This window comes from Microplitis mediator, chromosome 11 (genome assembly GCF_029852145.1).
Source record: "Microplitis mediator isolate UGA2020A chromosome 11, iyMicMedi2.1, whole genome shotgun sequence".
NCBI lineage: Eukaryota > Metazoa > Arthropoda > Insecta > Hymenoptera > Braconidae > Microplitis > Microplitis mediator.
Window position 1 is genome coordinate 9,894,637 of NC_079979.1, and position 26,561 is coordinate 9,921,197.

The window sequence follows — 26,561 nt, forward strand, 5'->3', positions numbered from 1 at the left end:
TATCCCGAGTATAAGTCAATCGATAAAATAGTCTCTGAGAATATTCATTTTATCTGATTTTTACATATTTGGCTTTTTCTCGAAGACCGATTGGTTTCAAAAGCTAAAACTCTCAGGATCTTAATATCTTATTAGTACCTAAAAATCCCCGCAGTATCAAGCCGATACCTTTCGGGGGCAAAATTACCATGCTTATACTCCTAGGGCTTTTCTGATATGCTATTGAATACTTGTTAATCCTGAAATAATGTTTTTGTGACGGGTGAGCTGACGCCCATCCGTCTATTACTAATTAACAAATAATAGATAGGTATATTTTAGTTCAGAAATCAATACATTTCATTGTAGTTTCATTAGGTGCTATACAGCTGCACATAAATATCGCATTACATTAGTTGTATTAAGTCTTACTTTTATAAAGACAATGTCATAAGCAGACGTTTTGCGTGGTCAGCAGTTTTGACTGTGGGAAGAAAAGAGTTCCGTTGGAGACTGCGAAGGGATATTTTCTTATGCAGCACGAAAAGAGTTCTCATGGGAAACGGCGGAGTGATATTTTGGAAGCAGAGGATGCAATTTCAGAAGAAGAGTTAGTTACCATAGTTAAGCTGATTCGAATAGTCGTCTGCTGGCGCATAAATATTATATCTCTCTTATTTTACCGCTTTTATTACAGATCACTATAAGAATACGTTTAATGCCGCTATTGTTGAATGAAAATATTGTATTAGTATCCGATTCATTTATGCTATCTTAGATTTGTAAAAGAGACTCTCAGGGCCTTTTCTGGGTACTCCCATATTTTGGGGACGCCCAATATACAAATATCCATTAAATTCACATGTAGTCATTCCTTCATTAAGCGACCCACACCCTTATAACATCCTATGAAATTTCTAGAGACGCTGAACTAGGCACGGTAAGATCGGTTACGCAGTAAGAACATTAAGGTGTAAGCTCACACGTAACAGTTTTTATTTTCTTATCTATTTAATATATAAAAAAATTGAAGCAGTATTTGAAATTCTGTTTGTATTGAATACTTTTCAATCCTGAAACAATGTCTTAATTTAATTATCTTCTTCGGATATACATAATATGATTTAAATCGTATTCCAATTTCTGAATTCTGTAGAATATTTTGTAATCCTAAAATAATTTCTAAATCCTATCATTTTTTGGGGACATCGAAGAATTAAACTATAATTCAAATTTTTTATTTTGTTGAGAATGCTATTAAATTCTGAAATATCGCTTCAATTTAATGATTCTCATAGGATATAAAAAGATTCGATTATACTTGAAATTTTTTAATTCTGTTCCATTCCTGTGAATCGTGAAATAATGTCTAAATTTCATTATTTTTTGCTAATTTTATAGTGATTTCAATAGACATAAAATTTGCTGATTTCATTGGTTACTTTTAGAGCCTAAAATAATTTTTAAATTCAATTATTTTTTCCAATTATAGCCAAGAAAATTCAAAGGAAGACTGAAAATTTCTTGAACAAAGTCAAAATTTGGTCGAACGAAGAATTCCTCGCAGATTTGAATCACGGCGGAAACACCGTGGAAGTGTAAACACCGTGGATCCACCGCAGTTACGCGGTGGGTTTGTTCCATTCCATCACCGTGTATACACAGTGTATCCACTGTGATTACGCGGTCTATCCACCGTGGTTCCACGGTGGCTTGACCACTGTGTATACACAGTGTTTCCACTGTGATTACGCGGTGTATCCACTGTGATTCCACTGTGGCTTTGTGCTATTTCACCACCGTGGTTTCACGATGTATTCACCGCGTAATCACAGTGGTAAAATGGAACAAACCCACCGTGATTCAAATCTGCGAGGGATCATTTGCTTGAGCGAAGAAATAGTTTTCTTGCTCCAGAATGAATTCGATCGTCCTTGTAATGATTTTCTTCCAAGATAATTTTTTTTCTCTGCGTAGCATTTACAATTTTTTATTCTACTGAATCTTTTTAAATTCTTTAATAGTATTCAACGTTTATCATCTTTCTATGACACGAAATGATTCGAAAAGCATAAGTATCTTCAAGTCCGTTGAAACCTTTTGAAAAGAAAAAAAAACAGTTTTGACATTTTGTAACGCTAAGTTCGAAGAGCTTAAAAATAAAAAGAGTTTAATTCAAAAATTTATTTTCAAGCGTTTACAACTGAAAAATAGCGGGAAGGGTTTGAGAGATGATTTGCAGGGCAACCATTTTCCTAATTTTTTTTTTTTTTTTTTGAATCAATCAATTATGAAAATACAGATAAAAATCGGTCTGTCAGTTGACCCTGCGGGCCAGCCCCAAAACTTCCCGCTGTTTTCGAGCTCGTTGAGCTCGAAAACATTATTGTGAATACATTTTCGAGCTCTTCGAGCTCGCAAATACTTTTGTACGCCATTGTTTTGTAAAAAACCATTTTTTAGCATTTCCTTCTCCCACGATATCTCGCGAACGAATTAACCGATTTTGATGGTTGAGGTGGCAATCGACGCGTTTTATCAAGTTCTGAAGCTGATCAAATTTTGAAATTGATTTATTTAACCGTTTTTGAGAAATTTCAAAAAAACCAAGGAAAAAATTTTTTTTGAATTCTTTCGTCAACGGTTTCTCTTGAACGAATAAACCGATTTTGATGGTTGAGGTGGCATTCGACGCAGCTTATAGAGTTTTAGAGCTGATTAGATTTTGGAATCAATCCATCGAGCAAATTAAAAGTTATCCAAATAAAACATTTTCGAAAAAATTTTATTTTTGAAATATCTCTGAACGCACTCTACCGATTAAGTTCAAATTTTTACGGCCTCAAGACATTAACAAGCTGCGTCGAATGACACCTCAACGATCAAAATCGGTTCATCCGTTCAAGAGTTATGAATATTTACATACATACATACGTACGTACGTACGTACACACATACATACACTCGGACATCATCGTGAAATTAGTCAGGATAGCTTCCTAGGACCTCGAAACGTCGACATCTGATGGAAATTCGATTTTCGTAAATCGGACCGAAACCAATAACTTCCCGAATTTTTGAAAATTTACAATTTTCTTAGCGGGAAGTTAAAAAAAAAAAAACATAAAAAAAATGCAAAGAATTGAAGTTTTTTGTTTTATTTATTTATTTATAAAATTTCAAAATCATTTGGCTGTATACAAACATATTTTTTTTTCAGATTTTGAATAATTAATTGAAATATTGATAAGTTTTTCTTTTATTCTCGATATTGGCAACTTCGTAACATCACTGTCGTAGCTTCGTATTTCCCAGAGATGGTCTAGATCTTGCACTTGGATTACATGAAGGATATTGGCATTCGCGTATGCTCTTTTATCTTCAATAATAAAATCACTAATCTCTGCTTTGCGATTATCATGCAATAGCACAATAAGTATTTTTAATCGTGATTTTATGAAATACAAAAGTATTTGAGCACAGGAAAAAAAATTCTATGTAATTAGATATAATTATATGAAACTCTATATAATTTTATATAAATTTGTATAATTATATATGATTATATCTAATTTTTTTTAAAATTTTATGTTTAATTGTATATAGAAATATATAATTATTAGGGTGGTCGTTAAAAATTGAATGTTATTCTCTGGCGCCCTATAAAAAGCTTCTTTCTAATAAAAAAATACCTGGGAAATTTGGTTTTTTCGTTTTAAGTGAAAATAACACGTGCCTTAGGACGATCAAAGTTCATTTTTTGATACAATCACGGCTTTTTTTTAAATATCTCATGAAATATGCAGATTAGAGGAAAAAACCAGAGTAACAATTTTGTAGGAAATTAAATTTTTGACAAAAAAGGCCATATTCATTTTTTTTTATAAAACGTGTATTTATGAAGATATTTAAAAACAACTTTTTTATATCTTATCAATTGGGCATTTTAAGAATAACGAATGATGATAAGAACGTTTTTTCTTAAATATAGACAAGTTCGTAACTCGTAACATACCAATTATTTATGCTTGTTACAGTTTCTATATACTCGGAAAAATGTTATTTTCAAAATTTGTAATCCTTAAAACGCTCAATTCATAAGATCTAAAAAAGTTTTTTAAAAATATCTTCATAAATACACATTTTATTAAAGAAATGAACATGACCTTTTTTGTCAAGAATTTAATTTCCTACAAAATTGTTTTTGTGGTTTTTCCCCCTGATCTGCACATTTCATGAGATATTCGAAAAAAAACCGCGATTGTATCGAAAAATGAACTTTGATCGTCCTTCGGCACGTGTCTTTTTTATTTATAACGAAAAAACTAAATTCCTCACGTATTTTTTCACTAAAAAAAAACTTTCTATGGAGTGCCAGAGAAAATTTAATTTTTAAAGGCCACCCTAATAATTATATATATATATATATATAATTATATAAATTCATATATAGTCTTAGATAACACTATATATATTTATATATAATTATATTAATCTTTCTAATTTAATAAATATAAAAATATCTATAATCATATATTTTAATATGTAATTTTATATAAATATATATAATTCTATTATTTTATATATAATAATACATATTTATACATTCTGTCTAAAATTTTTTATATAATTTTATATAATTGAGTTTTAAGAAATTCTATCTAATGGGAATTTCTGAGTGAATATTAAGCTGTGCGGGTTGGAGTCATAACATTTTTTCACATAATTTAGATATGATCGAATAATGTAAGATATTATTCGGAATAACTGATTTTACAATGATTTATAAAACTTTATAAAGTCTAAAAAATTTTTGGATTTACCGCATTCAGAAATGTTAGAAAGTATACAAACTTTTTTCAAATTTCTTAGAAATACATTAACAAGACCAAAAACAGGATGACAGCAAAAAAATTTGCAAGTTTCAACAAAGAATTAAGTTATAAAAAACTGAGATATAAAAATTAAAAAAATTTACGTTAAGCTTAAAAAATTTTTTTCGTAAAAAAACGTGGGCTCTTATGGCTGTCTTTATTCAACTTAACAGGAAGTCGATAATTTGTAAAAAAGTGGCACAGTTAACCTAGGCGAAAAAACTATTCAGTCTATGATATAATATCTAAAATATCTACCTACCAAATTTCGAAACAATTTACCACATGGTTTTTTTTTAATTAATTTTTTTGTGTGACAGAAAGATTTCTGTCTTTGTTTTGTAACCCATTCTGCGCCCCTCTTATTTATACTAGGGAAAAAATGGCGGCTCTGCTGTACGCGCGAAATTTATTTTATTGTTTACATTCAAAGTATAAACATATATTTATCTGATATTCGTTAAATACTGGACTGGTAACAAATACAAACTAAAAAGTTGAATAAATAATAATAATGAATACTTATCATTAATCTGAATCATCTAAAAATTACCTGAGAGTTTATATTTCCATTATTAAAATTAAACAAAAAATAATTAACGTTTTTTATAAATAAAACAATTATTAGATGCGAAGGTTAGTACATTATTTACATTTATAAATAATTTTTTTTTTAAATTGTGTGTGTCTGTTACATTTATCGTATTATCATGAACTGTCAAAAATTTACCGGGATTATAAGGTTATATTTACTACACATACATGTGACACACATTAAACTGTCAAAGAAACTAGTGTAAACAGAAGTACCAACTTTCATCAAAAACAACTGTTGGTACTGTCTAGTTGCAGTCAAAATAATTTATATAATTTGAAAAAAAATTATTAGTATTTTTTTCTACATATTAATTATAGCTTATAAAATATAGTTACTAATTATTGTAAATTATTATGGACTTTATTGAATGATTAAAGTCAAAGAAAAAAAAAAAATTTCGACATTGTTTTGACTCCGGAATGCGGCTACCAAAGTACCTTAACAAAGTTTGACTCTCGACTGCTAGCGTTATTTCCGGCACTTCCGCGGTGACCGTCCTCTTTAACGCATCAAGCAGGCTCGTACAGGCCCGAAGATATAAACAACATGATGAGGTACGCTGAAGTTGAAACAATTTCAGATAAAATGACATTTACAACGGACACAAAATTCATAAAAGATTTTAAAAATTATAACCAAGCGACTAAAAATGAAGTTTACCATGTATTGAAGTCCGGAAAATCCGTCAGATGCATAATATTAAAAACTGGAAGTAAGTATTTAAAAAGAAATTACTTTCGTAAAATATTTTGAATTATAATCAATTGTTAATATTTTTCAATAGTAGTTTATTTTAAGTGAGTTAACATTATTAATTTGTTTCTTGTAATTTAATCTTTATCGGTTAATGTGATGTGGGTAAAATTGGAAACAACTAATTTAATTTTCTTATTATTATGTTTTTTTAACTACAAAAAAAATATTTTATTCAAATTAAATATTTTCTTTTACATTTTAATTGACTGTATTGCTAAATTTATTATTATTTAATCTATTCTCGTTGGTGAATTTTAGAATTCTCACTGATTAGTCGAACGTTAAAATTTTATTTTATAAAAAAGTGGAATGAACCATAAAAAGATGGAAATTAAAGTTAGCAAGACCCAGAATTAATTTTAAAGAATTAAGTGAGTTCACAAGCTAGAAAAAAGTTTTTTTTTATCGAATGAATGGATAGAAAATTCTAATAAAAAATTGTGACCTTACATTTACAACTAAAAATTTTCGAAATATAAAACTAGACGAAAAAAGAGTGCTTTTTCAATTTTATGAAATTTTTTCTTTTAACTTCCCCCTAAGAAAATTGTAAATTTTCTAAAATTCGGGAAGTTATTGTTTTCACCCCGATTTTCGAAAATCGAGTTTTAATCAGATGTCGACGTTTCGAGGTCCTAGGAAGCTACTCTGACTATTTTCAGAATGATGTCCGAGTGTCTGTATGTATGTATGTATGTGTGTGTGTGTGTGTGTGTGTGTGTGTGTGTGTGTGTGTGTGTGTGTGTGTGTGTGTGTGTGTGTGTGTGTGTGTGTGTGTGTGTGTGTGTGTGTGTGTGTGTGTGTGTGTGTGTGTGTGTGTGTGTGTGTATGTATGTATGTGACCAGTCTATAACTTTTTAACTAATGAATCGATTTGGATGGTTAAGCTGGCAATCAAAAGAGCTTGTTAGCCATCAACTTTTCTGGAAATTTCAAATGATTTGATCAAGTAGACTCGAAAATATTGGCGAATTACAAAAAAAAAATTTTTTTTTTTAGTTTTTTAGTGATTTTCGAGAAACGACTTGAATGATCGTCTTCAAAATCTAATTCTCTAGAATTTGATAAAACGCGTCGATCGCCGCCTTAACCATCTCAACCGGTGAATTTATTCGAGAGATATCGCGGGAGAACGAAATGCTAAAAAACGTTTTTTTTTTTTTCGAAAACAATGGCATACGAAAGTATTTTCGAGCTCGAAGATCAAAAAAACAGCAGGAGGTTTTGGGACTGGCCCGCAGCGTCAACCGATAGACCGATTTATTTTTTTACATTTGTATTAATTTTGGATTAGTATCAAATTCAGCCTGTTCTTCATAACCAGATCATTCCAGATAACTAAGAATTAAATATATTAGCAATTGTAAGAATATTTTTCCATCTTTTTATAGTTCAACTCAAAATGGAAAAATTTTCCAAAGATGTTCGTGGGAAAATGTTCCCTTTATTTTTTATTATATTATTTTATGTTTTCAAATCTAAATTTACCTGCAAATTAAATTAAATTAATGATCTAGTTTAAATTAACGAATTATAAGGATGGTGTTGCGTAATCACAACTACATTCAAAATTGAATGTAGTTGCACTTCCGGCAAATAGAGGCAGCACCTACTGCGGCCTAGTGTCCAGCAATTCAAACTTGACTAGCGCAGTGCGACGCATGCGCATCAATTTTTCCTGCCTCGTGTTGAGAAGACTGACGCCATTATCTATCTTGCGTTCATATAATTTCAAGTGACACCACGTGTTTTATATAATCTATTAAATTTGCACTCATCTCGAGTAAATAATTAAAAGTAATTAATTGTTACGTTTTAAATAATTCCCAATATTAATTTTTAATTATTCAATAATTATTTGTATCGTCTATAAACAATGGTCACTGATCCTGGTCACAGCACCACTGTTACGTTTTGAATAATTCCCAATATTAATTTTTAATTATTTAATAATTATTTGTATCGTCTATAAACAATGGTCACTGATCCTGGTCACAGCACCACTGTTACGTTTTGAATAATTCCCAATATTAATTTTTAATTATTTAATAATTATTTCTATCGTCTATAAACAATGGTCACTGATCCTAGTCACAGCACCACTGTTACGTTTTGAGAATTACCCCAAACTAATTAAAAATACAAATAATTTTTAATTATTAAATTTAATTCAGGTTTGGCCTCATTGGAGTATCGACAGACCCCCGGTGGGCCTTGGTCGTCGATTATTTTATTGTAATTATTTATTTTGGATAGTGAATGGATAGGTAGGTAGGTGGAAATATTGGGGTGCCAATTGGCACCCCAAAATAAGGTTGAATTAATTTAGAATTAATTACGTTTATTAACTATATATAGAGAGCAGAGGATCGAGCTCTATGAGCTCTCTCGAAGGAATGCCTATTTTTTCGTTATAAAAATATAATAAAGCAAAAGAGTTGACAAATTGTTGACGCCGCATCTCAGGTTCCCTGTGAGAGAATCGTCGTGGCCCGAGTCTCATGCATCGTCATCTGTTTTGACTACCCGCGAGCCACGGCGACTCTCTTATCGTAACCGATTTCCGTTATATTGCAAAAAAAAATTAATTTAATAAAAATAATCAATTTATTTAATCAATAAAATATCACGGGAACGTAACATAATTAATTACATTAAGAGTTCGTAACTCTATATAAAAATATAATTACTTTTATAATTGCGAGCACCAGAGCTCATAAAATAAATAATAAAAAACATCAAGTAATTCAGTGTTCTACAACCTGTCCCTGAGGAGGTTATTTCGACGGAAAATCGTACAGGTGCTTAATTTCTACTTTATAAATTAATTCAAGTGTTTATCAAAATAAAGGACTCAGTTTTATTATTTATTTGATTATCATTATGCTCAATTTCTCAATTAAATTAAAAGTTATTTTTCGCTCAGTAGCCTCTGCAATCCTGCTACCACGTGTTCAACAAATAAATTAGAATCAGTGTAATTTATTATGAGCTCATTAAATTAAATTCAATTAAGTGATCACTATTATTAAAACTCAATAACTAAATTATTTTTATATTCAGTGCTATTAAAAATAGTAATTTACGTGTTCAATAATTTACTTCGCTCAGTAACCTCTGACAAAATGTTACTTATTATCATGACATTTTTTGCAATCAACTCAGTGTTCAATTAAACTCAACTTGATTATTTTTAATTCATTTATTTACTCGAGCTCAATTCAATAATTTGTATTCAATCATTCACGTATTCATGAGCTCAGACATTCAACAGTATTAATAAATTAAATAAACTATTTAATTTGCAACCCAGTGATATTTTGTGCTGTGACAAATAAAAATATTGTTATATTTTTAAATATGCGTATTTTTCCAACATCCTAACCACCAACCAGTCCTGGCATGTCTTTATTTAATTATTATTACAACAGATGGATTGGATAAATAGGTATTATTCAATGAAAGTCGTGGTTTGGGTATATCAAAAATGAAGAATATATTTTGACCCAAAAAAGTTAGGGAAAGCACTACGGCATAAAACCCTTTGAAGAAGTTACAATGAGAAAGATAAGGAAAATTGAGAATTGATAACGATAGTAACTCGTTTAACACTTGACACAAGAATGAGATGTAGAGACATGTGTTTGTGTGTGTGGATGTGTGTTGTGATGATATGCACGAGAGTTTAGATACAGCGAAAGTTTACGCGATGTTGGATCGTCGTAATTTTATTATAAGATCGTAATAGAATATACACGTCTGTATATTGAGAGTGAGAGCTCGAGTGTCCACTGTGGGACGATTAGATAGTACTTAGTACTAGAGAGCGAATGATTGGGTGAAAGCTTTCGGTGCGCTGAGGCGATGTTACCGATAGATCAGATCGGTTATGTGACTTGAATTTTTCAAATTTTGTTTTAATTTTGATCGATTGTTGGTGTCGTTAGATTGTTACTTACGACAAATCTATTGTTTGACTGCAGTTGAATATGAATTTAATCAATTGAATTGGTAGATGCTGTTAGCAATGTGGCTATTGCATAAATGAGGTTAGATGTGATATCTATATGACAACGGCAAGGCGCGTTGATAGTAATTAAGTCGCGGACAAATATCAAATTTTTAGTTTTATCTAGATTATGATTATTAAATATGTATGATAATTATTAATATTTAATTACTGCGCAAGTGACTAATATTCAAGATGTAAACGAATAAACCCGGTAACTTGACTGGAATTAATATAAGCTAATAATTATTAAACATTCAATATTATTTGAAGTTATTATTATTTAATATTAATACGAATATTAATATTAAATCTCAAAGTCATTTCTATTGAATAATTAATGGAAACACGACTAAATATCCGAGATTTTTAATGGGTGAGACCCACGCGCAACAAGTCCCGGCTTGGTTGTATTGCGACGCAATAAAACCGCGATCCTATTGTTTGCAAAAGAATGTTGTAAATTAACGAAATAAATTCATATAATGAATAAATATTGTTGCAAAATACTGATCTGTCAACGATGGACTCAAATTGAATCTGATAATCAATTAATTAGCAATTATTACTGATATTATTATTAGCTTGGCAATTTTTTAGACAGAATATTTACAGCAAGTGTGTACGGTATGAAGACTTGTGGTCAACTGACGAAAAGACGCGGTGACGCCGGGTTGTGGTTTCGACGGAACGGAAACGTTAGACACCCGAGTGACAGAGATATGCTGAAGGCGTGAGTGCAACGAAGATGCACAGAGAAACCGACGCTATGTTTGGCGCGCGCGTTCGTGATGCGACCCGAGTTGGCGACGAAATGGATTTGAGTACCGCTAGATGGAGACTCATTTAATTATTTCATTTTTTTTAAACATTATAATAATGACAATTAATTTCAGACTTCCGTTTACAACGGAACACAAAGAGAAAACTAGGTTTTTAAATATAGATTTCAATACAAACAATAATCAATTATTTAATTATTAATTAATCTTCAAAAATCTCCGGATGTTTAAAATAGTCAATTTTTTTATTGTAACTAAAATTTAAAAAAAAAATGACATCGATATCAAGTTTTTTAGCACAAAAAAAAAATTTCTGTGGCTTATGTAAAAATTTCCTATTAAATTTCAGCTTATTTGTAAATATAAATACTACTAGGCAGTTAGATGTTATTAAGTAAAGAAAAAATTTAAAACCTTGCAAATTTATCAGCTATATGCATAAATATCTTACATTCAAATATCATTAAAAATATTATATAACTAATCAAATTTTCTTTCAACTTTGAAAAAAAAGTTTTCCAAACTTACTAAAAGACAAATTTTGATTAATATACGAAATTGCAGATTCTATTGAAGACATCAACAACCCAAAAGTAAGATCACGACGTCCTAGAATAAACCCATCCTCACTTGAGGAAACGTCTCACGACAGCGACGACTCAGTTGATTTACTTAGGGTTAAACGGACAAGACAAGTAACTATTCATCACTAAAATATAAAATTATGATTTTTCTTTAATTATTTAATAATTTTACTTTCTATTTTTCTTTTATTAGATCAAAAGGCAAAATGAAAGACAAATAAAAAAATGAATGAGTGATAAGATCTTAAAATCATATGAGAAACAACGAGCTCAGAAAGCACATCATCAAAATAAAGTAGATAAACAAAACGATCTATCTCAAGTAGTGATATCTGAAAGCGAAGATGAAAACAGTAACGATGGAGATGACGGTAGATATGGTGAAGATCAAGGTGGTGATAATGGAGATAAATCAAAAGATAATGAAGACGTAGTTTTGGATGATGAAATTTTCGATGAAGAAAATAGTAGAAATGACGATGAATTAGACGGAGAAATAGCAAATCATCAGGATAAAAATGGATTTCAGCAATATGAATATTTGAATTTGGAAACACTGGACAATAATGCAATAGCACGCAATCCACAAGGCCGAGATCATCAAAATAGTCTTATAAATCGGACAAAGAACGCAGCAGACCAGGTAAAAAAAATATAATCGGTACCATCATGTGAATATTCACATTAAATATATATTTAATTTGGTAGATGTGTAAAAACATTGAATTTGACCCTGTGGAAAAGGTCTTATAAAATCTCATAAAAAAAATTGGCTATGAGAAAACGATCAGTATTTGTCCACGAAAAATCTCAAAAATTCTGATACAATTATTTTCTCATAGATGGTGCATCAAAAAAATTTTTTTCTTAAAATTCTCATATAAATTATCAGAATCTATAAGAAACAGAAGCTGTAATATTGTGATTATAAGTATTTATAAGTTTTCGAAAAATGTAAAGTTTACAATTGAGTAGATTTTGGAAATGAATAAGATTGTATGAGACGATTTCTGAAGTAATCATACAAGATTTGATACTGATTAATCAATGTGAGTACAGTTATTTTCCATATAGTTTATATGCTAAATTATTGAATTTTTTAGCATGAATTCAAAAAGCTTCTATTATGTATACTCAAGAATATTTGTATGAGTATTTACGCGGAAAATCTTTAGCAATCTATTCACGAAAAATCTATGAAATTGAGTCCGTTTATTTATTCATCAAAAATTACTCAAGTAAACATTAATATTATATATTAAAGTCATGATGTATTATGGGATATAACATAGTACAAACCAAACAGGTGTTGTTGGTCTGTCAAATGACAGAGGAGTACTCGAATAAAATCGTATTGAAATTTGGAATATAACACTTCTGAAATAAATGTCTTACCAGGGACACTACAAATCGTAGGCGCGATCTCGTGGCGAGCACCGAACTACTCCTGCTGCTGCTGCCTAGCACCGATGACTTTCCCCTTCTCCATATCGATCTTTTCTCCCGAGAAATTTTTTCTCTTGGCTTAAGCAACTTTTGTTATTTTGTTCGGAGAATACAAAAAAACTTGCGTGAAAAGAATAGTACTTGTTCCGAGAAGTTTTATTCTGTTTAACCAAAAAAATGCAATATCGCTACAAAAAAAAAAAAAAATGGGGCAAGATACATTACTGGGTTTGTAAAAAATCACATAAAAACTTATATTTTCACTCATCTCCGAACAGTTAAAATATTTAAAGTACAAGAAATAGTGATAATATTAGTATTTTTGGTGTAAATTCTTTTAAAAAAAAATGAAGTTGAGCAATTATTTTTGAATGAATCTGATAAAATTAATATTTTATGTGAATGGAAATTATTTATAAAATCTCATAAGTACTTCATAATATTTTATAAGTAATAGCCTTCTAACTAAAACTTACAAAAACTCATAAATCACATAGCTTTTAAATTAAAATTAAATCTTTTAAGTTTTAACAACTTAATTCGATTATAGATTTTCTTACTAATTCTCATAAAATTTTTATGAGAAAAAGGTCTGCATTTGTCCATGTGATTCCTGATTCAGTCTCATAAAATTTCGAAGAAATACATGTTAAATATTTTCTCATAAAGAATGACAAATATTTTATGATATTCAATAAGATATTATCTCTTAGGATAACTCTTACTAAAACTTATAAATTCTGAAATTTTCGTATAAAAAAAATAATCTTATTGAGATTTTGTAAGTATTATAACATCGGAATTCGCCTGATCAATTCTCATTGAAAATACATTAGAATAAACTGTAACAATCTTATAGAAGTGAAAGTACTTATTCAACCTCATAATCGTTGGCGGAATTCGAGTCACAAAATCTCATAAATTAAAAAATCTTACTCATTCTTTTAAAAATCTAGTACGGAAATCATGATAGGAAAACATCAAAAGCTTTGACTCATAGATTCTCATAAAAATTCATATGAGAATTTTTTTAAATCTCATAGATATTTTCGAAGCTCATAGATTCTCATAAAAAATATTCAATATCTTATCAGAATTTATGAGAGCTTTTCCACAGGGTAATTTAACTCTATTTTTTTTTTTAATGACTCGTTTTGCCCTAGAAGGATTTGCTTTCGAAAATGGCTATCTAACTTTGTGTTATACAGTTATCATTAATAAAATATTAAATCGCATTTTCTTGAATTTTAGCCTAAATCTGTGTGGACGTTCGTCTTAACAAGTGCACATGCGTGGTATTTTTTTTTTATCGTACTATCACCCAGTGTGCCTGCCTGCGCCATACTTCTAACCAATTTATTTGGCGCGGCCGTTTCGACAATAAAAATATAAAAAATTGAGATTCGACGAATAAATAAATAAATAAAAATAATGAATAAAAAAGTAAAAAAAAAAATTAAAATAGAAAAAAAAACGTAAAATTTTTCACAGATCGTACGGCGAAAGATTTCGGAATTTTTTATGTTTGAAATTTATAATTTTTTTTTTTTAATATTTTTATATAAATAAATAACATTTGTACTTCCAATTTTACTTATTTTATTTTGCCTGCGACATTACCCTTACGGAATATTTTAATGTTTACGATCAAATAAGCATTATGAGTCGTGCACTTTTGGATTTTCCAAACTTTTTTTTTATTTTTCTAGCTCGGCATTCGCACCTCATATAAATAAGTCTATAGCCTATTTATATAGAGAATTTAACGCTCTACAAAAAAGGTCTCTTATCATTTTTAGATAAATCCATCCATTCGAAAGTTATTGGAGCTGGAAGTCAAATCTATAATAAATTTCCAGATCTTTGAACTTTTCCTCCTCCTCATAAAATCTTTTTTATAGACAATTTTATTTTCTACAAATTATTTTCAATGAAGTTTTTTGAAATTCCGTATTGTTTTTTAGTTATTTTCATTTTTATGTTAAGTTCTCAGAATAAATTAGAAGATCATTATATTTACGAGCTTGGCGTTAAAATGAAAATAACTAGAGAGCAATGCGGAATTTCAAAAAACTTCATTGAAAATAATTTGTAGAAAATAAAATTGTCTATAAAAAAGATTTTATGACATTTTTCGAGAAGTCTGATAGTTTTGCTGGAAAAGTTAAAAGATCTGGAAATTTATGATAGATTTGACTTCCAGCTCCAATATCTGTCGAATGGATGAATTTATCTAAAAATGATAAGAGACCTTTTTTGTAGAGCGTTAAATTATCTACAAAAATATGCTATAGACTTATTTATATGGGGTGCGAATGCCGAGCTAGAAAAATAAAAAAATAATAAATTTTTTTTCCCATGTTATTTAAATGGGAAATGGAAAATTAGAAATAGGCACCTCTAAATATTAATGTTGAGAGCTCTTCTTTTAACAGGCTTCTTTTCTCACCTTCCTGCGAGTTTTCGGCCTGTTTTTTTGTTGAAAAAAAAATTCGCCTCAAAATGGCACACCCAAATAATTATATATGTAATTCCAGATATGATTATATATAATAATATATGATCTCATATATAATCATATATACTTATATGTTGGAAAGTCATTACAACCTTGGGCGTTATCCTGAGTATTGGTCTCAATACTAATATCTCTTATTTTTATTTAAAATATGAACGAATATTAATTATGCAACACGATGATTTAATATTAAAAGTATTGTTCATAAATAACGATACTTAGACAAGTAAAAGAATAAAGATAGTATCGCACAAATATCAAAATACACTAAATACTAATTAATGCAATAATTGACTACGCAGGGAATTATAATAATTGCAATACACGACAGTCCAATAATATTCAAATAAAACCTGATCGAATAATTTACAAATACTACGGTAAACTAGGCTCGAGAACGAATCCACGGTCGACAGGAAACTTGTACTCGCACAACGAATGCTCAATCAGAACTGACTGACTCAACTAGTACCAAACTCTGTACTTTTCGTTAAAAACCTTTTTATCAAAATATTCAAAGAAGGACAACCGTCTCATATTATCTTACTATCTTGTCCTCTGTGTCTTACTATACCCATCCTGTGACCGTGGCTACGTTTGGTGAACAGATGTCACAGCGAGCCTAAGCCTCCCGTAATAAACATAATCTGCTTAAGTTGTAAACAACTAGAACTAAAATTTTATTATTTAATTGTTACTATAAAAACTAGTCTCGACTGTTGGAAATTTCCCGTCCTATTGGAAAACCCCGTTTTATTTTTTCATCTCCGACATATATATAATCAGATAAAATCACTTTTTATCGGGTAATAAATAAAACATAATCAATTCTGTAACTTAATATATATTTTATAAATATTGCCCATAAATCAAAATATTACAAATCCATGATTTAATCTAGTTTTGTCTGCCCGTAACGCAATTGTTTTTTAAAACAACAGATCAAAACTTTTATAAGAGATTGAAAACAGATCAAATATTTTAGTCCGGGTAAATCAAAAACAGATTAAAATTTTTATAGAATTTCAATAACCGATCAAGTAGTCCAAATACAGTCCATTAAGACTAAAATCAGATCAAATTTTTCGACCGGGGTTGCTCAATTTAGCCTTTCAGTGATTTTATTTAGCTCTGTGTATCACGTGTGCCTTAGAAAAGAAAATACTTATCAAAAAGACTTTTTCAAACAATTTTAAGCAATTAAATGTTGATTTAGGTATTTTTTTTTTTTAAATATTAATACGGGCAATAGATAAAAAAATGAGATTAAAAATACAAGCGAATATGACATTTCGTAGTTTAATAAGCAAATGGAATTAATTATAAAAAATGCACTATCGATTGTAAATTATTTTGCTTATATTATTTTTATACATTATAATTTCAAGTTAAAGAAAAAATTATGAAAAAATTCCGCTTGAACATTGAAAATAGAACTCAACTTAGGATAAAATTTGTTTCTAGTAACTGAAATCATTATTCAGCAGGTGCGAAAGTAAAAATTTGTTTTTCAGTCATTAATAATCTTTTTTTGCAGGTTCAGAAATCACCTACAAATACTCATGTGAGACAAATTAATGTAACTAATTACAGTAATGAGGTGAGTTATTAAAAAACTTTGTCGAGTATAACATATTGTTGCACTCAGTTTGTTTAAAAATATTTTTAAAATGTGAAATAATATTTAAAGCAGTGGAAAGTCTTTATATATCTATGACTTTGTTTCAGGAAGTACAGAACAATGATAACAATGAAAGAATAGAAAAATTAATGGAGGAAAATAGGAAATCAAATGATAAAATGCAACGACCCGATGAAAAAAGATTTTGTCTAATTATATATGATTATATATGTTCATATATATGATCATATACAGGGTGATTCATAATTATCCACTTCGGGAAAATTTGAATAGAGGAGACGATTCTGAGCATAAAGTTCCTTAGCCATATTTCAAAATTGTCAATAGTTTTTGAGTTATTTAAAATCTAAATTGACCAATCAAAGACATGCTTTGAGATTTAAAAAAAATTGAAAAGAATAATAAATAAGTTTGGCAACGCCGCAACAGTAAACTTCAAGTTATACATTATTTATTTAATTTAAAAAGTTCGATTTGTCACAGAAGAAAAACAAAACACACAATTACAACATAGAATATATTCGTATATTTTGTTTTATCTTTTCTCTTTTTATAGAAAGAATTATTAATGGAAAATAATGCTTTTATGAAAAATAAAGCTTTTGGAAATTCGACAAAACAAAAATTACAGATTTTTAATTATATGATGAGCAATCCAGATTAAAAAAAGAAATTTGAAAACTAATCGAATTATGTTTTACCAGAATAAAAGCAATTTCAAATAGACAAATATATAGATACACATTATTTTAAAATCTTTTATTCCGCTTGCTCTGTCTCGCTCAAGACTTTGCTAAGCGCTCATTGTACGTCATACAATACATATTTGTAAGGATCTCGCGGATTGTCTTGTTAAACATCATCCAAGTGATCTATCTCGGCGATTAGCTATCTGACTATCTCCCTAATGGTCTTGCTGGTGATCTTTCTTAGAATTTTGCTGGTGATCTTGCTGACCATCTGGCTGATGGTCTTGCTGAAGGTCTTGCTGGTAGTCTTACTGGGGGTCTTGCTGGTGGTCTTGCTGAAGGTCTTGCTGGTGGTCTCGCTGGTGATCTTTCTTGTGGTCTTGCTGGTCGTCTGACTGATGGTCTTGCAGATGGTCTTGCTGGTGATCAGCCAGATGATCAGCAAGATCACCAGCGAGACCACCAGCAAGACCTTCAGCAAGACCACCAGCAAGATCTTCAGCAAGACCACCACCAAGACCCTCAGCAAGACCATCAGCAAGATCACCAGCGAGACCACCAGCAAGACCTTCAGCAGTACCACCAGCAAGACCCCCAGTAAGACTACCAGCAAGACCACCAGCAAGACCATCAGCCAGATGGTCAGCAAGATCACCAGCAAAATTCTAAGAAAGATCACCAGCAAGACCATTAGCGAGATAGTCAGATAGCTAATCGCCGAGATAGATCACTTGGATGATGTTTAACAAGACAATCCGCGAGATCTTTACAAATATGTTTTGTATGACGTACAATGAGCGCTTAGCAAAGTCTTGAGCGAGATAGAGCAAGCGGAATAAAAGATTTTAAAATAATGTGTATCTATATATTTGTCTATTTGAAATTGCTTTTATTCTGGTAAAACATAATTCAATTAGTTTTCAAATTTCTTTTTTTAATCTGGATTGCTCATCATATAATTAAAAATCTGTAATTTTTGTTTTGTCGAATTTCCAAAAGCTTTATTTTTCATAAAAGCATTATTTTCCATTAATAATTCTTTCTATAAAAAGAGAAAAGATAAAACAAAATATACGAATATATTCTATGTTGTAATTGTGTGTTTTGTTTCTCTTCTGTGACAAATCGAACTTTTTAAACTAAATAAATAGTGTATAACTTGAAGTTTACTGTTGCGGTGTTGCCAAACTTATTTATTATTCTTTTTAATTTTTTTTAAATCTCAAAGCATGTCTTTGATTGGTCAATTTAGATTTTAAATAACTCAAAAACTATTGAGAATTTTGAAAAATGGCTAAGGAACTTTATGCTCAGAATCGTCTCCTCTATTCAATTTTTCCCGCTGTGAAGGTAATTCTGAATCACCCTGTATGATTATATATATGACCATATATGAAGTTATATATAATCCTGCATGATTATATATGGGGTCATATATAATTATATAGAATTATATATGACCCCATACATAATTAGATCTGATCAGATCTGATTATATATGAGTCTATGTATAATTAGATCTGATCATACCTGGCTGTTATGACCCCATACATAATCAGGTACAAGTCTATATATAATTAGGTCTGATCATATATGAGTTTATATATGATCAGATCTGATCATCTATGAGTCTATATATAATTAGATCTGATCAGACGTGACTGATATAAACCTACATGTAGTTATATATGTCTATGTATGATTAAATCTGATCAGATTTCATTGATATGAAACCTATAAATATTTAAATATAAATATAAATTAAATTAAATTATAAATTATAAATATTATTAAATTAAATTAAATTAAATATATGTCGGAGATAAAATAATACTTGGGTTTTTCCTGAGACTTGGGAAAGTCCCAATTATATTGAGTTTGTTTTTAGACAATAAAAACTTAGTAAAAATATTTTACAATTTAATCCGCTTAAGATTTTGTTAGTTTTCATATTTACGTTTATGACGGTAGACTTGAGTCGAAGGAGCCCGTCTGGGCATCCAACGTAGACACGATCGAGAGATAGCAATATTTTCGGTATATTTTTATTAAATATTTTTATTAAATATGGACAATACACCAAATTAGTGAATTATTATATCTTTCACCATCCCGATCCGGAAAATAAATATTTAATGTAGTTTTTAAGTTAATATTTTACAACAACTACATTCAAATTTGAATGTAGTTGAACTTCCGGCAAATAGAGGCAGCACCTACTGGGGCCTAGTGTCTATCAATTAAAAACTTGACTAGCGCAGTGCGACGCATGCGCATGGATTTTCCTGCCTCGTGGCAAAAAGACCGACGCCATTATCTATTCGTTTATATAATTTCAAGTGACACCATGTGTTTTATATAATCTATTCTTTTTGCACTCATCACGAGTAATTAAATAAAAGTAATTAATCCAACGTAATAAGTGATCAATAAACTTTATAAAAATATAATTATTTTTATATTTACTAACATCAGAACTCAATTACAAATTAATAAAGGACTCAACAAATTCAGTGATCATCGACCACAAGGTTATATCATCGAGAAAGCAACAGGTGCATTTTTATTAAATATTTACTTGCAATCAGTGCTCAAATAATTAAAAGACTTAGTTTTATTATTTATTTAATTATTATGCTCAATTTCTTAATTAATTTAAACATTATTTTTCGCTCAGTAGCCTCTGCAATCATGCTACCACGTGTTCAACGAATAAATTAGAATCAGTGTAATTTATTATGAGCTCATTAGATTCAATTCGATTAAGTGATCATTCTAATTAAAACTCAATAACTAAATTATTTTTATATTCAGTGCTATTAAAAAAAGTAATTTACGTGTTCAATAATTTACTTCGCTCAGTAACCTCTGACATCATGTTACTTATTATCATGACATTTTTATAATCAAATCAGTGTTCAACCAAACTCAGATTAATTACTCCAATTATTTAAATTAATTACTCGTGCTCTATTTTTCCAATTTCCATTCATTTAATTACGTATTCATGAGCTCAGACAATTAAGGGCGGGGTCTGGGTTTTCACTTTCGAAAAATCGATTTTTTTTTTTTTGTTTTATCTTATTGTTTAACATTTCAAGAATATGTCCTCAAAATTTTAATCCGATTTAAGTAATATTCTTGAAGTTATTGTTTAATTAGTCTCGGCGCCTTTAACGCTCTAACTCTAATAGCTACGGGCGGTTGGGATTGCAGTGCAGCTGTCGAGCAGGTATACAGGTTATTCATTGCTATTGTCCTGATCCCATATCCAGTTTTAGAAATATTCCATTTAGTAAAGCCAGGTAACTAAAACCATATAGATATATTTTATATTTGTACGTTTACTATACACTACATTATTTTCAAATAAGAAACGAGCTTCAGTTAGTGATTAGACATTCGACCGTGCACTTGTAATTTTATTTTTTCAAAAAATTTCCTGAGCAATAATGCCGAGAGTAAGTAAAATTTCGAGAGAAGGCCGTCAAAGTGGAAGGACCTATTTGTGTCGATTTGTGTCGAAATACAGGCTGAAGACATCGACAATGCTGAAGGATGTGTGCTGTATGGAGCTGGAATTGATGATTCTGTGTAAGTTTAAAAAAAAAATTTTTTCTTCACATTTTTGCTTCATAAACTTTAAACGCGTTTTTCTCAAAACTACTTTTTCGAAGTCCGTGTTCACTGCCATTTGAAAACTACTCGACCAATTCATTTCAAACTTTGTACACATTTTCTTCATATAAAATACCTCCCCCCTACGTTTAGTAAATATTTTTTTTTTAACATTAAGGGTGTTTCCCACCCACAAAATGGCGGAAATATTAGTCGAAAATAACGGTTCACACTTCAGATGGCCGCCAAAAATTTTTAAATTAAAAAAAAAATAATCAGAGAACGTTGGAGGGAAGATTTGTTTATAATTTAACTAAATTTTTATGGTTTTTCATTTTCAGATAATTTCCGGCCGAGTTACAGTGAACACCGCAAATTGTTTTTTTTTCAAGACGTCCTGGGGGAAGCTCTGTCACGGGCTAATGGTTTAATATTTTTGCATGAAAAATTTACAGAACACAGTCAAAACTATGCTCAATAATGTATAGAAGGTTTCAATAAAATTGCTCAATCGATATTTGAGATAAAAAATCACAAAAATAGTGTTTTTTTTTACGCTGAAACCCAGACCCCTCCCTTAACAGTATTGACAATTTAAATAAACTATTTAATTTTGTAACCCAGTGATATTTTGTGCTGTGACAAATAAAAATATTGTTATATTTTTAAATATGCGTATTTTTCAAACATCCCAACCACCAACCAGTCCTGGCATGTCTTTGTTTAATTAATATTACAACACTAAAGTAGTTAGAATTAATCCAGGAGACTTTGTTTTGCTTAAAAATGAAGAAAGAAATCAAACCAAATTAGATCCGAAGCTCAGGGGTCCGTTCGTCATAACCAAAATTCTTGATGGTGATAGATAGAGCTTGAGATCGTTAAGTAGTAAACGAACGTATAAATATGTTCATGACAAACTGAGAAAAATGCCGAAAGTCATATTCCCAGGGAGCTAGACGTGTGTGATGTCGATAGTGACGAGGAAGGTGTTGAAAAAGACACTAATGGCATTGATAATAATGTGGAAGGTGTTGAAAAAGACACTAATGACATTGATTATAATGTGAAAGGTGTTGAAAAAGACACTAATGGCATTGATTATAATGTGGAAGGTGTTGAAAAAGACACTAGTTCTATCGATAACAATGAAGAAGGTGTTGAAAGAGACACTGATTGTTTCGATAGTGATGAGGAATGTTAAGTCTAGCTATACGCGTTGGGCTGTCATCGGCACTGCATTACCTGTGTGGCTTGCTGAAGGTGTGCGATGGGCAGCAGGCGGTATAGTGCAGGCTAGGTGTCGTCATACACCTGTTATCAGACCATGTTACATGCATTGAGTCGCGGTGTCACTGCATTACCTGTGTGGCTTGCTGAAGGTGCATTGCGAGCTCAACGATGGGACAGAAGTAAGAGAATGTTGAGATGATACACGTACCTGCACTGAGGGAATCTGACAGGCTTATTAACTCTAAGGTTTAGTAAATTGTAAAATGAATAGAAAAAAATAACTAAAATCATAATAAACGCTATCAAGAATGTTTGGGGTTACATTGGATCTCTGAATCGGATTAAGTTGAGTAGTATTAAATCGAACATAAAAGAATTGAACAAAAGAAAAATTAAGTTGAAAAAAAAAAAAAAAAAAAAAAAAAAAAAAAGGAAATTGACACGCCAGTTAACAACCGAAATAATTTTCAGATGCACCCGAGGACGTGTGCTTGTCAGGATGGCCGTGTCGGAGATAAAATAATACTTGGGTTTTTCCTGAGACTTGGGAAAGTCCCAACTATATTGAGTTTGTTTTTAGACAATAAAAACTTAGTAAAAATACTTTACAATTTAATCCGCTTAAGATTTTGTTAGTTTTCATATTTACGTTTATGACGATAGACTTAAGTCGAAGGAGCCCGTCTGGGTATCCAAAGTAGACACGATCGAGAGATAGCAATATTTTCGGTATAATGAGTTCTTAAACATATGGAAGTAATTGTACGAGTTTGTAAAATTACCTGAGATATAGTTTTGGTCGTGTCGGGGACTCAAGAAGATTGGGTACAGAGAGTCAGTTCTAATTGAGCAAAAGAACGGACAACATTGCTATCCGACCGATCGTGTATTCGCTTCGGTTTTAATTTTACCGCCGTATACATTTTACAACAGTAACTAGAATATTTTCAATGGATGTTATTCTCTAGTAAACTAATCGTTTGTAATAATTTGTGTATTTAATATTGTGTAATATTTGATATTTTGTAATCTTTGATATTTTCTCGGATACTTTAATGTTGTGTAGTTGTCCGATACTGATATTATTGCTTGTAATCTTATTGTATAGTGTATACGATATTTGTGAGGAGTAATTACCTGTGTGTGTTCGTTAAATTGTTTAATAAATAAGATGAGTGGCAAAGATAACGGCGTAGACCCGAGTCTCATTAATACCTCAACTGGTAATTCGACATATATATATATATATATATATACATATATTTAAATAATATGACAATTTTTTAATATCAATGTTATTAAATTTTTATTCTGTCAACTATCAATCAAACTTAAATCTCCAATACTTAAAAAATATTCAAAGATTTCAGCAGCAATTTAAAAGTATAAAGTATCAATTTGATTATTTGAGTTAAGTAATGCCATAAACGTTTCTTAATTGTAAGTGTATAACAGACTAGAGGATCAGACTACAAACCATCGATAACCAAAGTTAAGCAGCATCAGCGTGGGACCTTAATTGGATGGGTGACCTCGTAGTAAAATAATTGTCGATGGTTAATATTTTTTTTTTTTTTTTTTTATTTAATCTTAACCGACATTGATATTTATGAAGACAATAAATCTTAATTAAACTACTTGATTAATAATTTACAGATATTCTAAATGAGATTCTAAAAATGACTATATTCGTTTATACATGATTATATATAATCATATATGATCATGTATAAACAGATCAAGTTATGTATGACCAGACCTGGCCAATTTTCGGATCTGATCATATATAGAGAATTATGCATGATCATATATGTGATGATAAGGACGGGCAGGTTATTAACAAATAAGATATTAGTATTCGTGGTTATTACGTTAAGTATATTACAGGTATATTACAAAGTATATAGATACAACATACAAGTCCGTTTAGGATGGTGTACTGGTAAGAACTAACCACTATACATAGATTGGCAATGGTCATTAGTATAGCTAATACATTCTGGTAATTTCTGGAACATACTAGCACTATGAACCTTGCCCCTCAACAATATGATTAGACAAAATTTTTTTTCATCGGGGAATGCGCCGTCAACGACATTCTGATGATAATAATCAAGATCTCCAACGACAACAAGAAGAAGAAGAACAACAATTACAAAATCAACGACGACAACACGAAGAAGAAGAACAACAATTACAAGATCAACGACGACAACAACGATTGGAAGAAATACTACGACAACGACAGGTCCAACGACAAGAACAACAATTAGTAAATCAACGACGACAACAGCGATTAGAAGAACTAAAAAGGCAACAGGAACAAAGACAAGACCAGGAATTAGAAGAACATCGTCAACGACAGCGATTAGTAGAACAACGTCGACAGCAACAACAGCACGCTGAAGATGAGGAAGATCAGCGTATTATTGACCCAGTTCACGTTAGAGGAGAAATATACGTTTCTAGTCTTTCATATACCGAAGCATTTAGACAGTATAAACCATCAAAGTTTATAACGGTAATGTCACATGCGATTTGGGGGTATCGAAATTTGGCTCTTCGAGGTGTTAAAATTACTAAAAGAAACCAAAATATAAAGCTATTAACACCTGAAAAGAAAGTGGTCCTGGAACACCAATATCATAGATTTCTAAAAAAAAGAAATTTATCTAACGAGATGGTCATCATGGAACGAAATAACATTAATACGTATTTAGGACGATCCATTACAAGTGCAGAAAAGAAAGCAATAGGATCAAGATAATTCAAGTAATATGGAGATTGACGTTAAAATAAATACAATAAATAAATTGCTCGATTTATTAATTTGCTCATAATTTATAAGTAAAGATTTACCGATTTCCAGCCACAAAATATAAAAAAATCACAGTAATTCACAAGTGTTTTTTTTTTTGTCCAATTAATTTAACTCTTCAACTGATTAAAGATAAAAACTACACTGTTAGAAATTTCTTAAAATTCGTAAAATATATCAGGAAATGAAGTAAAAGGAAAATAAAATGTTTATAATTTCTCATTTTCTAAAACATATTCTATTTGCTAAAAACTTTTAAGATGTTCCATTGAAAAATTAAAAGCCATAAATCTTAAAAGTGAATTATATGTTCCACAAAAAAGAAGCCTAAATACAATAAAATTTCAGCAAACTTATTTCCACGATATCAAAAATTAAACATCGATTTATTTTTAATAATTTTCCTCTTAAATTTAAAAATTCAGTACAAAATCAAAAAATCAAGCTATGAAATTAATAATTTTGGAAATGAAAATAGAAAATTGCTATGACAAATCTATAAATATTAATATTGACAACTGACACGTGAACGATATCTTCTGTTGTATATTTAGGAAAAAAAAGTCCGTTTTTTAAGTTCAGTATACTCTTTAAGTTAGGGTGTGTCGAAAAACAACATTTTTTTTTGGCATTACCAGAAATCGATGGTATATGATAAAATAAAAATTCTGTCAGAAGATAAGCATTTAAATTCAAGTTTTAGAGGTAGTAACTCATCGCGATTTTTGATTTCCCATTTAAATAACATGAGAAAAAAAATCGCGATGAGCTGCTTGTAAAATTTAAATTTAAGAGCTGATTTTCTGACCGAATGTTTATTTTGTCATACACTCTAAATTTCTGGTAGTGCCCAAAAAGAAAGAAAAGTTGTTTTTCGACACACCCTAATACAAACATTAAACTAGGCCAAAAAATCGACTATTTTTTTTTTTAAAGTATGTTAAAAATATTATTTGGGATGACAAAAAAAATTATTGTGAAAATTGGAGCCCTTAGTATTAATATTAAGAGGTCT

At 30.1% G+C, this 26,561-nt stretch overlaps 2 protein-coding genes across 2 annotated transcripts; both read left to right on the top strand.

The window, feature by feature from the left end:
• Positions 1-5,997: 5,997 nt before the first annotated feature.
• On the top strand, positions 5,998-22,699 carry LOC130676964 (protein starmaker-like). The gene is made up of 6 exons (XM_057483476.1): positions 5,998-6,163; positions 11,563-11,693; positions 11,857-12,225; positions 17,084-17,146; positions 17,275-17,374; positions 22,527-22,699. The coding sequence occupies exons 1-6, from the start codon at positions 5,998-6,000 to the stop codon at positions 22,697-22,699; spliced, it is 1,002 nt and encodes a 333-aa protein (XP_057339459.1).
• A 2,109-nt stretch (positions 22,700-24,808) lies between these two features.
• LOC130676965 (putative uncharacterized protein DDB_G0271606) lies at positions 24,809-25,495 on the top strand. Its single transcript, XM_057483477.1, has one exon. It carries the CDS (start codon positions 24,809-24,811, stop codon positions 25,493-25,495), a length of 687 nt encoding a protein of 228 aa, XP_057339460.1.
• The last annotated feature ends 1,066 nt before the right edge of the window (positions 25,496-26,561 follow it).

Excerpts from the sequence above, each read along its gene's own strand:
- LOC130676965 (XM_057483477.1), top strand. The coding sequence starts at position 24,809 with ATGCGCCGTCAACGACATTCTGATGATAATAATCAAGATCTCCAACGA.
- LOC130676964 (XM_057483476.1), top strand. The coding sequence starts at position 5,998 with ATGATGAGGTACGCTGAAGTTGAAACAATTTCAGATAAAATGACATTT. Across the intron at positions 12,226-17,083 it reads CAAAGAACGCAGCAGACCAG|GTTCAGAAATCACCTACAAA; the intron begins GTAAAAAAAATA and ends CTTTTTTTGCAG. Across the intron at positions 17,147-17,274 it reads TAACTAATTACAGTAATGAG|GAAGTACAGAACAATGATAA; the intron begins GTGAGTTATTAA and ends ACTTTGTTTCAG.